Genomic DNA, 10,761 nt, shown 5'->3' with positions numbered 1-10,761 from the left:
GAAAAAAAGACTAGAAACAATGCAACCTCCCAACACAACATCATCCTTCCACATCTCCTCAGTGCTGGTGGCCGCTGCTTGTTCAGTCTTCCATATTCAAGAAACTTCCTGACTTGGCCCAATCAAGGTGCTCCACAAGCCATGCCGAGTCAAGTGCCAATGATACAACACGTAGATACCTACTTGAGATAGGTACCTTGATAGGTATAGGTAGACGGCCTCGAGTAAACCCCAAGAGCAAGCAAAGAGTTGGCTGAATCTCGTAGTAGACAACCACCCAACCTCCACCCCATGTCATCCAATCATTCATCACGCCAAAGCACTCAAAGTCGCGAATGACTGCTCTCCGGGTTGCAAACGTCACAAACAAATAAAGCAGCATTGCTTGAACTAAAAATAAGTAGTTTGATCTCATCATGATCTCTTGCCGGCCTTTGCTTCATCATACCCCAAGTCTCACCAGAGCAACACCACTACATGGCTGATGTCTGGGTTGAGAGTAATACTTACACCACAAACAGGATGAATAACATCAAGAACTCCTCCAAACGGAAGACAGGAGGCTCAGGCATGCAACCTTGATCATCCCTCTGTAAGAGAGTTTGGTGCTCAAGCGGGTCACTACAGTGGGCAAGTTATGACACTCCCAAGAACACATTCACACAAACTGGCACACACTCGCTTTGGGCTTTTCACATTTATATTGTGCTCATGGCTGCCTAACCGTGTCTCGTTTTCTCGTTTACCCTCCCATTGTTGAGATGTACCCGACCCTCTTTTCCTCAGAGTCCAAGATACTCAATTCCTCCCAACGGCTAACAAAAGCCCTCCATAAGTCACAAACTGCTGCCTATAAATTTGCACAAATTTACTGCTTGCTGGCATCCACCTTGGCAATGTAGGCAAGGAGGTCGAGCACACGGCGCGAGTAGCCCCACTCGTTGTCGTACCAGCTGACGAGCTTGACAAAGTTCTTGTTGAGCGAAATGCCGGCCTTAGCATCGAAGATGGACGAAGCAGGGTTGCCGTTGAGATCGCTCGAGACGACATCGTCCTCGGTGTAGGCGAGGATGCCTGGTTGTTTTGGTCAGTGGAAGATTCATCGTAGATTCTGAGACTTGATTCAAACTCACCCTTGAGCGGGCCATCAGCAGCCTCCTTGATGGCGGCCTTGATCTCGTCGTAGGTGGCCTCCTTCTCGAGACGGGCGGTGAGGTCGACGACCGAGACGTTGGCGGTAGGGACACGGAAGGCCATGCCGGTGAGCTTGCCGTTGAGCTCGGGGATGACCTTGCCGACGGCCTTGGCGGCACCGGTGCTGCTGGGAATGATGTTCTGAGCAGCGGTACGGCCACCACGCCAGTCCTTGGCCGAGGGACCGTCAACGGTCTTCTGAGTGGCAGTGTACGAGTGAACGGTGGTCATGAGACCCTCAATGATGCCGAACTTGTCGTGGATGACCTTGGCCAGAGGAGCCAGGCAGTTGGTGGTGCACGAGGCGTTGGAGATGACGGCGGCCGAGCCATCGTACTTCTCATTGTTGACGCCCATCACGTACATGGGGGCATCGGCCGAGGGGGCCGAGATGACGACGCGCTTGGCACCGCCCTTGAGGTGGGCCGAGGCCTTCTCGGTGGTGGTGAAGACACCAGTCGACTCGACAATGTACTCGGCGCCAGTGTCCCTCCAGGGGATGTTGGCGGGATCCCGCTCAGCGTAGAACTTGACGCGCTTGCCGTTGACAATGAGGTCGGTGCCATCGACCTCAATGGTGCCCTGGAAGAGGCCGTGGGTCGAGTCATAGCGGAGCATGTACTCCTACACGATGGCGCGGGCTGTCAGCCCTGAGCTGGCATTATGTGACTCCAAAGGAGGGGGCAAACTTACAGCGTACTTGACCTCAATGAAGGGGTCGTTGACAGCAACGATCTCGACCTCGGGGTGGTCGACGGCATTGCGGAAGACAATGCGGCCAATGCGACCGAAACCGTTGATACCGACCTTGACGACCATTTTGGCTGTGAGATGGGAGTGAGTAGACTGCTTGTCGAGAAGAAAGGACGACGACGATGCCACAGGACAGGACGTGGGGGTTGGAGAGCACACGGAGGTATGGATGATGGGGGAAGCGGATGGATGGCAGGCGGGGTACTGAAGGGGTTTTTAAGCTTCCAGCCAGGTCGGTCGTCTGAGACAGGACAGTCCGGGACCGGCAGTGGGCAGCTCAGCAAACGCGAGAGGAGTGTGCTGGTTCGCGTAGGCTCCGATACAGGCGAGATGAGGCAGTGCGGGGCTAGGTGCTTGCGAAACGAAGGTTGGGGGAGCTCAGGGTACCTTTGAGGAAGCTAGAGGAAGCTTGCTTACCGGAGTGATGGATGGGATCTGGATGTGAAATTGGAGGGTCAAGTGGTGAGCTGTTGGCAATGGAAGAGAATTGAGCGAGTCTGGGTCGAGTGGTTTGTGGGATGATGGAGAGAAAAAGAGGGTTTGCTTCCAACTTTGTTTCGTCTTATGGTGGCATGAGCGACAATAAAAATGCTTGACCCCTCCAAGCTGGAAGGCGGGGTGGTGCTTCTCTCGGCCGCACTTGCATCACAAATGGCGCTGGGGTGGGGTCATGTCGACGACCTTCCGTCCCTTTCGTCTCCGTTTTGGCATCTGTCGTTAGTGGGCGACTTCCGCGGCGTGCCTTCCCATGGCCACTCCTGACGGCGTGGGGGGCTCAATTTTCAATGGCTTCCTCTCAATTAACTGTCAGCAATTGCATCACAAATCCATTGTCACCGTGTATCTTCATAGCCCCCTTCCGTGGGCGCGCCCTGTCGAGACTCGCCACGGCCGCCGGACCTCCGTCACCGGGCGACACTCCGCGACGCCAGCCCTCTGATCGGGCGGCCTGCTTTCATAAGCAGCCCATTTCCAAGCTTTGTCCGGTCTTGGCCTGTCCGACCTGCGTGGCCTGTTCGTTGTGTGAAATACCGCAATGCAAGATCACTTTGGCTCTCAGGTAGGTTCGTATTGCGGCGTGCCATCGCCACCAGTTCAACCAACCGGTGCGGGCAGCTTGCCGCTTACCTGAAAGTCATTACCTGCTGTTTGAATTGACTACGGCTTTGTTTCGCAGGGCCACCACTAACCTCGGAAGTCTGCGATGGACCACGAAAATGATCGTGGACGAGCGGCATGGAAAAGAACGGGTTCCGGCTAGGGACGGAGGCGCTTCACGATAATCTCGGCCCAAGCTCCACGCACTCCGGCCGTTGAGGTTCCTGACATGCCCGGGTCTCGGCCGGGTCCCGGCGCAACGGCCATATTCCTGTCTGTAGAAGAAGTACCTCTGTATGTGCAGCACTGGCCGTCAGCCTCAGGTGCTGCCACACACTGCCAGTCGATGCTGTCGCTGCCAGTCATCGCCTGTCGTCCCGGCAAGTGTTGCATCCCGACCGATCGGGCCGCGCAGAGTGACAGTCCTGTCACGCCACCCGTCCTGGATCAGTCGGTTCGAATCAAACATGACCCCGAACACACGTGGTGGAAGGGCTGATGTTCGGCGAGCTCACCGAGTGCCATGCCGGTTCCGGTGGTTTCCCAACCTCATCTTGTCAAGTGCAGGGCAAAGGATTGACCCTCCAACCTCCAAGTGCATCAACGACCCCCATGAGACACACCAAGTGAGCTGAGGGCTTAAGCTCTCTTTTACCTGTTCAGGAACAGCGTAGGACCGTAAAAAATCACGCAGGTGCCCGGCGTCGCCGTCGTCGAGCCTGGTGTCAGATGTACGGTGTATGTAGCAGCCTGCGCATGCGATTGTGAATATGGAAAAGTGCCATTGCCCATCCATCACATCCACGCTCTTCATGTCAGAGCTGTCAGGTCACTCCCCTGAGGCTCTCGCCGACGTCATTCCAGCATGATTTTCCCCTGCCCCTGGTCTGCCGTGGATCGGATCCACTTTGGGGGTGGTCTTGGCGTCCATCCTGAAGGACAGCTCGGAGCTTGAGCGGACCGATGTGGATTTTTTGTTTTCTCAACAAAACCAACCACCAACCCCATCCCATCGTCAATTCATGAAGGGCTCCTCCGGTCCTTCGGCGCCTCCATTCCGCCCATGTAACGTAATATGATTCTTTTGTTTGCCGTGCCCGTGCCCTTTCTCTATTTGCCAGACAGCCCCTTCGTGAATCATGAGCTCCAAACACAGACGTTTTGAGTCAAGATGAAGGGATCACCAAGTTGAGTTGAGTTGACTCTGAGTTGATTTGCCCTCTGACACATGGAGGAGAATGACTCAAGGCAACACCTAAAAAGGAAGCTACGAGTTGAATGCTCCTTCCCATCATCTCAAGACTCTGCAGGCAGCCACGAAATCAATGAAATCTTTTGACCGGAACTCGCCTTGGAATGCGGCTTCCCTTCATCCATTGACTGCACTCGAGGTTCTCAGGTTCCCTGGGAGGATGAACTCCCACCATTGAACCCTCGATCTTCTCCATCATCATCTCTCTTCCTCTTGGTCCACTATCCATAATCCACGCGAAGGTCTGGCACGTCTACGGCTCCAATTGTTACGTCAACATGGACTTCAATGCCCTTAACTTTGTCGCTGGGGAAGGAGATCATGGCATCGCATCTACCCTCATGATTACCCGCGTCGAGATATCACGGAATCATCAAGCACCTCTCGAAGCGCCTCCATGATCAAGGCCACAATCGAAAAGGCAGTTCCGGATATATATCCAGTACATCATTCATCACTCTGCGGAGATACATCACTCACAATAAAAGTATACTCGGATCTCACATCCACTGGCAATCTTTGCCCAAGTCATCATTCCCATGTCTTCTCCCTCTGGGAAGTAAGGTAATCATACAAGAGACTGGTTCTCGTGAGCTCTATTCCCCTTCGCAAACCCCATTAATTCTTCTCGCAAACTCCAAATCCCCAACTGCTGGGTCCTCCATAAATCTCAATCTACCCATTCCTGCCTGTCCATTCCATATCCTCCGCTCATTTTTCCAGTACATAGTCGTACACATTTCCTAAACTAACACCGCTCCAGATCGCCGCTCACCATCATAACCGAAACCTGTTCACCCCTCAATCCTGACTGCCCTGCGAGCCAGGCGTGGTAACCGAAGCAGGTGTCGCAGCGGTGGAGGATGCCTCGATACGGGGAGGCGTCACGGTAGGGCCAGGCATCCCAGTTGTGGCGGCCGTGGTAGAATGGACAGGTATGCCAGTCATGGCCTCCTAGGCATTACCCTTCCTGGTGGCCCTCGACTTCGCGCGAGAGCGCCTGGGACGTGGGTTGAGAGGGGAAGCGCCCGGGATGTCCTCAAGGGTCGCCGGCAGCCCGTCTGGGACATTGCTGGGGATGGCAAAGGCGCCGGTGCCTGGGATTGACGGATAGCTAGGATTGTCGTGATGAGCGGGTTGAGTCAGCAACATCGCGTCCTGTTCGGCGGCATATTGGAGGGCCGGCGCATGGTACTCGTCCATGTTGTCGTTCGAGTTGTTGTCGGGACCCTAACCCGCGGCAATCTCTAGGGCGGTTGGACGAGGACCGACGTTGACGAATGCACCCATCGTGTTCGTCATGTTCGGGTACATGGACGATGGGATCTGTGTGGCCGAAGTGGTGCCCATGAGGTGAGGTTGCAAATGCTGAGTTTGGTAGCTGTTGCTGACGAAGAGATCATCAGAGCCAGCGAAATTCTGAGGCCCGCGATGCTCACCCCTAAAGCGCGAGGCACCAAAGCCCATGGTGTGCTGCGCAGCGTTGGGATGGGCGGTGTGAAGCCGGTTTTCAGGCACCAGCCCGTTGCCGAAAGTGCCACCCTGGTTGCCATTGCGCAGGTCGCCGACGTTGGTTTGGTGGATCGGAGCCGGAGTCCGAGGGCCCGGCATGGGAGTATGCGTCCGAGTGTTCAGCACCTCGCGAAGCATTTGGTTGACCATGTCAGCGAGGGCCTGTTTGACATCTTCTTGCACCTTCTCCGTCATCGGCAGAAGCGGGTGGCTGAGCATCGTCCCAGACTGCATGCCCTCCTCAAACACCAGACGGATGGCGCGGCGGAAGCCATAAATGTATCCCTGGCGAGCTGTGTTGAGAGGGTTCGCGCCGTGGGCGACTTCACGGACGATGTTGCTGATCAGGGCCTCGATCAAGGCCTTCTTGTTGTCAGAGGCGAACTCGATCTGCACCGTCTCATCCAGGCCCGCTCCCAGGATCCTCGTGGTTTGGATGGCCTCGGTCACGAGACGATTCACGGCCTCTGTGGCGCCTGCCCGGACCTGGGTCTCAATCGACGTCATGGCCGGGCCCTCCGTGTTCATTCCGTGCTGAACGGCGGGAGTGTTCAGGTAACGATGCTGTCTAGCGGGAGCATTGAATGAGCCGTTTGGGTTGGATGGAGCCAAGGCACGACCGAACGGGCCGGAGGGAGACTGGCCGGAGCTGTGCTGCTGGCCAGCTGGAAAAGTCGGGCGACCAGCCGGAGCGCCGAAGTCGTCGTGTTGACCGACCATGACATTCGACCGACCGCCGACGGTAGCGGGAGCTCCAAAAAGGTTGCCGATCGGTCTCGACTGAGTGCGGGGGCGCTTGGCCGCGGGACTGACGATGTCATTCGGCGACGAGCCCTTGCGCTTGCGATCCGGAGCGGGAGAGGACTGGATCACTCGGCCGTTGCTGCCGTTACGGCGCTTGCGAGGAGGCTTATTCGAAGGCAGGCGGGCGTCGGTCGCGCTGCGCTTGGTGGTGTTGCGGTTATTCAATGGGGCCGGCGAACCTGACGAGTTAAAGATGGTCGAACCAGAAGATCCGGACGAGCCGAGAGGGGTCTGCGCGCCGCCATTGTTACCATCCGAGGGTGTCGAAGGCTCGGATGGCGCAGGGGGGACTTGAACAAAGCCGGGCAGCTGCTGAGGCGCGTGCTGAGTGGCCTGAGAAGGTTGGCCGGGGGCCGCGTTACCGCCTGGGGCAACAATCTGTCCGTGGTTGTTCGGCACGTTGTTCAGCCCGTACAGCGAGTTGAGCAGTTGGATGTGCTGCGCGTTGAACTGCGGCGCATTGAACAGCTGCTGCGCGTTCTGGATGGCTTGCTGGGCGGCGGGATTGATCAAGTGTAGGGGGAAACTCGCATTCTGGGCTGCCATAATCCACGTGGCTTGAATCGAGCCAGTGGGCCATCCCCAAAGGTTGGCCGGGCCCGGGTTGGGAACGGAAGGCAGGATGGGCGCAGGTGCCGGAGCGGGTGGCTGCTGCGTGGGAATCCCGTCCATAGCGCTATCCTCACTGTCATCACTGTCGCTCTGGCGGTTGGGGTTGCCCGTCACCAAGCCGTCGTCGTCGTCCGCGCTGGGCGGAGTCGGGGCCCGGACCACCACCGCAGTCGACGAAGGCGACTCGGCGGGGTTGGGATTGTTTGGTGCGGGTTCGCGACCGCGAGAGTTATCGGGCTGGGCCTCGTCCTCGTTGTTGGGCGGCATCGTCGAGGCGCCGTCGTCGTTGCTCTGGGGAAGAGAACCTGCAGTGGAGTCGGTCGGGTTAGCAACGGCTGCTGGAGTGGGATGAGTTGAAGAGGGGAGTTGGTTTGGGGAGGTACCAGAGAGTTGACCCTGGGTTTGGGTCGGGTTTGTTGCGACTTGAGGCTGACCAGTCGTTGTTCCGCTGGTGTAAGACACCATTGGGAACTGGTTCTGATCAATGCCCTCAGCCGAGAAAGCCTGGGCGGGCTGCTCGGCAGGCACCGCGGACTCGCCGGCGTTGTTGTGGTTGTTCGGGTCTGCAAGGTACTGCTGGTACTCTTGCATGGCCTCGTTGAAAACCCGCTGGTTCAAGGCTGTGCTCGGGTCTTGCACAGCGTGAACAGCTGGGTTTAGGTTGTCGTCGCCAGAAATTTGGGAGGGGCTTTGTCCCGCCTCGACGAAAGAAACCATCGGCGCGATGGCTTGGTCGATGTCATCTGGTGAAAGATTTTGTGCGCTCATGGCGACGGCGTTGTGATTGTTGTCGCTGATGGTTGGCGCAGTCGTGACGGCGGGGTTGTTGTTGTCGGTGGATGTGGAGGGGTTGTTGTTTACGGCGGCAACTTCCGAGGGTTCTTGACCGACCACATTCGCCGGCTGGTCGGTCAAATTTTGGGCACCATCGACGAAACCTTCGGCAGGGTTGGTGGTCTGGGCCTCGGAGGACTCCGGCCTCCAGCCGTCGCCGTACACAGAATCGGCGAGCCTGCGCGCGAAGTTATCCCAATGCTCTTGATCATCATCCTCTGGGATGGCTTCGCTGGCCGGGTCGTTCTAGGACCCGCCCGTTTGGCCCTCCTGGACGATAGGCTGGTCTGTGGAAGGATTGTTGAGGTAGAAAGGCATAGGTTCATCCGGCGGCAGCCGGATGATGTACGTACTGTAGTTCACGTACATGCCTGGGTGCTGGGTATCGTTCATGGCTGGGTGTTGGGAAGCGTTCATAGTCGGGTTTGGTGAAGTGTTGAAGGTTTGATGGTAAGAGTTGTTCGCAACCGGATTTCGAAGATTTTGTGGAAGGAGATTGTGGTTGCGGGGAAGGCTTTTGGTCGAAGCCCGAGTGTTGTCTGTGGAAGGCTTTGCGGAAGTCTTTGTGGTCGAAGCTTGGACCATCAAACCCACAGACTTAAGGTTCGCAATGGGAGGGAGAGAGTCCGCAAGGTCGTCAAGTTCGCTGCGCTGACGGGCAAGCTCCTGCGGGTCCGTGAGCGCAGCCTCCTCTGCGGCCTGCCTCTTTGTCTCTGCGGCAGCGAGGGCTTTGCGTTTGGCATTTTCTTCCTCTTGACGCTTCAGATATTCCTCGTTGGCGATCCGCTCCTTTTCTGCGAGAAGGGACTCGATTTTGGAGACCGTCTCGGCGCGGTCGCGCCAGGCCTTGCGCTGACGAGCCTCGCGTAAGAGGCGCTCGGACTCCTCAAAGTCTTTTGACTTCTGGCGCGCTTCGTTTACGGTCATGTTCCCCTTCTTGACCTCGATGTTGAGGCCCTTGAGGTAATCCTGGCGGCGAGCACGGTAGCTTTTTTCTTCCCTCGCGTGGGCGGCGTCATTCCGGACGTTGGCCATGAAAATTTCCCACACCTGGGGATCGATGCTGCGGCGGAGGTCTTCCATGGCCTTGAGCGCCACCTGGCCGGCGTTCTGGGCGAAGTGCGCGGCGGCGTGCTTCTCGGAGAGATTGGCGTCGTCGTCGCCGTTCGACTTGGCCTCGTTCCAGGCGTCGTAGACTTTGGCCCACTTGTTGACCCGCTCGGTGACAGTCGAGTTTAGCATGAAGAACTTGGCGCGCAGGGTATTGTAGCGCGGAGTGTGCTCGGGCATCCGCGGAAGGGGGTTCATGCTGGCGGAACGGCTCTCGTCCGGCTTGCTGACCCTCAGGTTGACGTATCCGGGGAGCGGGTCAGGCTTGGTCAGCTCCTCGCCAGAAGTGGAGGGCGCCGGAGCGGGCTTGGTGGTTTCTGGCACCGCGGCGGAAGCGGGAGTGGTGGCGGTGGTTGTCGCGACGGGGAAACTCAGCCTGCCAACGGTCTGAACCGTCTGGGTGGGCGCGGCAGCAGGGGTAGCCGGCGCCAGGGGAAGGGTGAGACCACCCACGGTCTGGATAGCGATGGTCGGGATAGCCGCAGCAGGAGAAGGCTCCGTGGCGGTCGTGGTAGGGGCAGCCGTGACGGAAGGCGACTGAGCCGCGACCTCCCCGAAGAGGGAGTCAAGGTCGTCCTGTTCGCCTACGGCCGCGGTGGGTTGAGCCTGGAGAAGATGGTTAGCAACTTGATCACTGGATGAAGGGATTTAGTCGGGTGTGTTTGTGGTCGGTGGGATTCTGTCTGGATTCGTCTCCTTCTGCCGCTTCTTCTTCGTGGAGAGAGAAGAGGAGGAGAAAGAGAAGGGGATGTGAAAAGAGAATCTAAGGGCAGATGGGAAGACGGCTCAGTGGGGATTGGATGAAGGTGAGGTGAGAGAAAGAAAGGGAAGTGTTCAAAAGAAGACGGTTGTTTTCAGGGGGGTGGGAATGGGAAGAAAAGAGAAGGATTGATCGCAAGAGGGAAGTGACTGGGAGAGATGTTTCATAATGGGAGATGCTTCGTAATGAGATGGGGAGGGGAGTTGAGTGGAAGAAGACTTGGCTGCATCAAAACCTACCATCTCGTAGAGGTGCTGCTCCTCGGCGGGAGCTTGGTGTCCGGAATGGCCAGAGACAGAAGACATCTTGATGCGATTGATCTTAAGCAAAGTATGTTAGTCGATGAGGGTGTACACAGCTTGAGTTGTCCATTGAGTTGTGGGTGAGGGAAGACTTACAAGACACTCAAGGGTCGTAGTCGAGGGATGTAGGAGGGCAGAGGTGACAAGAGACTCGAAGGCGTAAGAGAAAGACAAGTCACTTTAGCTTAAGACAACTCTCGAAGTTCAGGCGCGCGATCATCAGAAAACCAGAAGGCGAGCTGTGATGAGAGCTGTTGTTGGTGGAAGAGGGAAAGGAGGGAAGAGAGACTTCAGAATTCCAGCCGACCAATTTGAGACTGGTGGGAAGAGATGTGGGGCTCTCACCAGTGAGCTCGCCGGCGAAATAGCTCTATTCAAAGCATTGTTTGCTATTATTGTGTTAAGTTCTGTCGAGTGTTAGTTGGGATGAAGTGAAGTTCACCGGCGAGCTCGCCGGAGAGGACGCCGGAATCTCCCACCCGGCGTAGACAGTATCTGGACAGGTCGTTCACATGGGACAGCAAAAACTG

General features: G+C 57.0%; 3 protein-coding genes across 3 annotated transcripts; all 3 read right to left on the bottom strand.

Annotated features, from left to right (window-relative positions):
• Positions 1-868: 868 nt before the first annotated feature.
• VTJ04DRAFT_8804 (uncharacterized protein) lies at positions 869-2,013 on the bottom strand (the record flags this gene model as incomplete). The annotated part of the gene is made up of 3 exons (XM_069367281.1): positions 869-1,074; positions 1,134-1,818; positions 1,888-2,013. 3 exons carry the CDS (start codon positions 2,011-2,013, stop codon positions 869-871), a joined length of 1,017 nt encoding a protein of 338 aa, XP_069215625.1.
• Positions 2,014-5,251: 3,238 nt separating this feature from the next.
• VTJ04DRAFT_8803 (uncharacterized protein) lies at positions 5,252-5,500 on the bottom strand (the record flags this gene model as incomplete). The annotated part of the gene is made up of 1 exon (XM_069367280.1): positions 5,252-5,500. The coding sequence occupies one exon, from the start codon at positions 5,498-5,500 to the stop codon at positions 5,252-5,254; it is 249 nt and encodes an 82-aa protein (XP_069215624.1).
• A 27-nt stretch (positions 5,501-5,527) lies between these two features.
• On the bottom strand, positions 5,528-10,234 carry VTJ04DRAFT_8802 (uncharacterized protein; the record flags this gene model as incomplete). The annotated part of the gene is made up of 3 exons (XM_069367279.1): positions 5,528-8,305; positions 8,654-9,775; positions 10,169-10,234. The coding sequence occupies 3 exons, from the start codon at positions 10,232-10,234 to the stop codon at positions 5,528-5,530; spliced, it is 3,966 nt and encodes a 1,321-aa protein (XP_069215623.1).
• Between the last annotated feature and the right edge of the window lie 527 nt (positions 10,235-10,761).

This window comes from Mycothermus thermophilus, assembly GCF_041956435.1.
Source record: "Mycothermus thermophilus strain CBS 625.91 unplaced genomic scaffold VTJ04scaffold_6, whole genome shotgun sequence".
In the NCBI taxonomy this organism is placed as follows: Eukaryota; Fungi; Ascomycota; class Sordariomycetes; order Sordariales; family Chaetomiaceae; genus Mycothermus; species Mycothermus thermophilus.
This window is presented reverse-complemented; position numbering and strand designations above follow the sequence as displayed.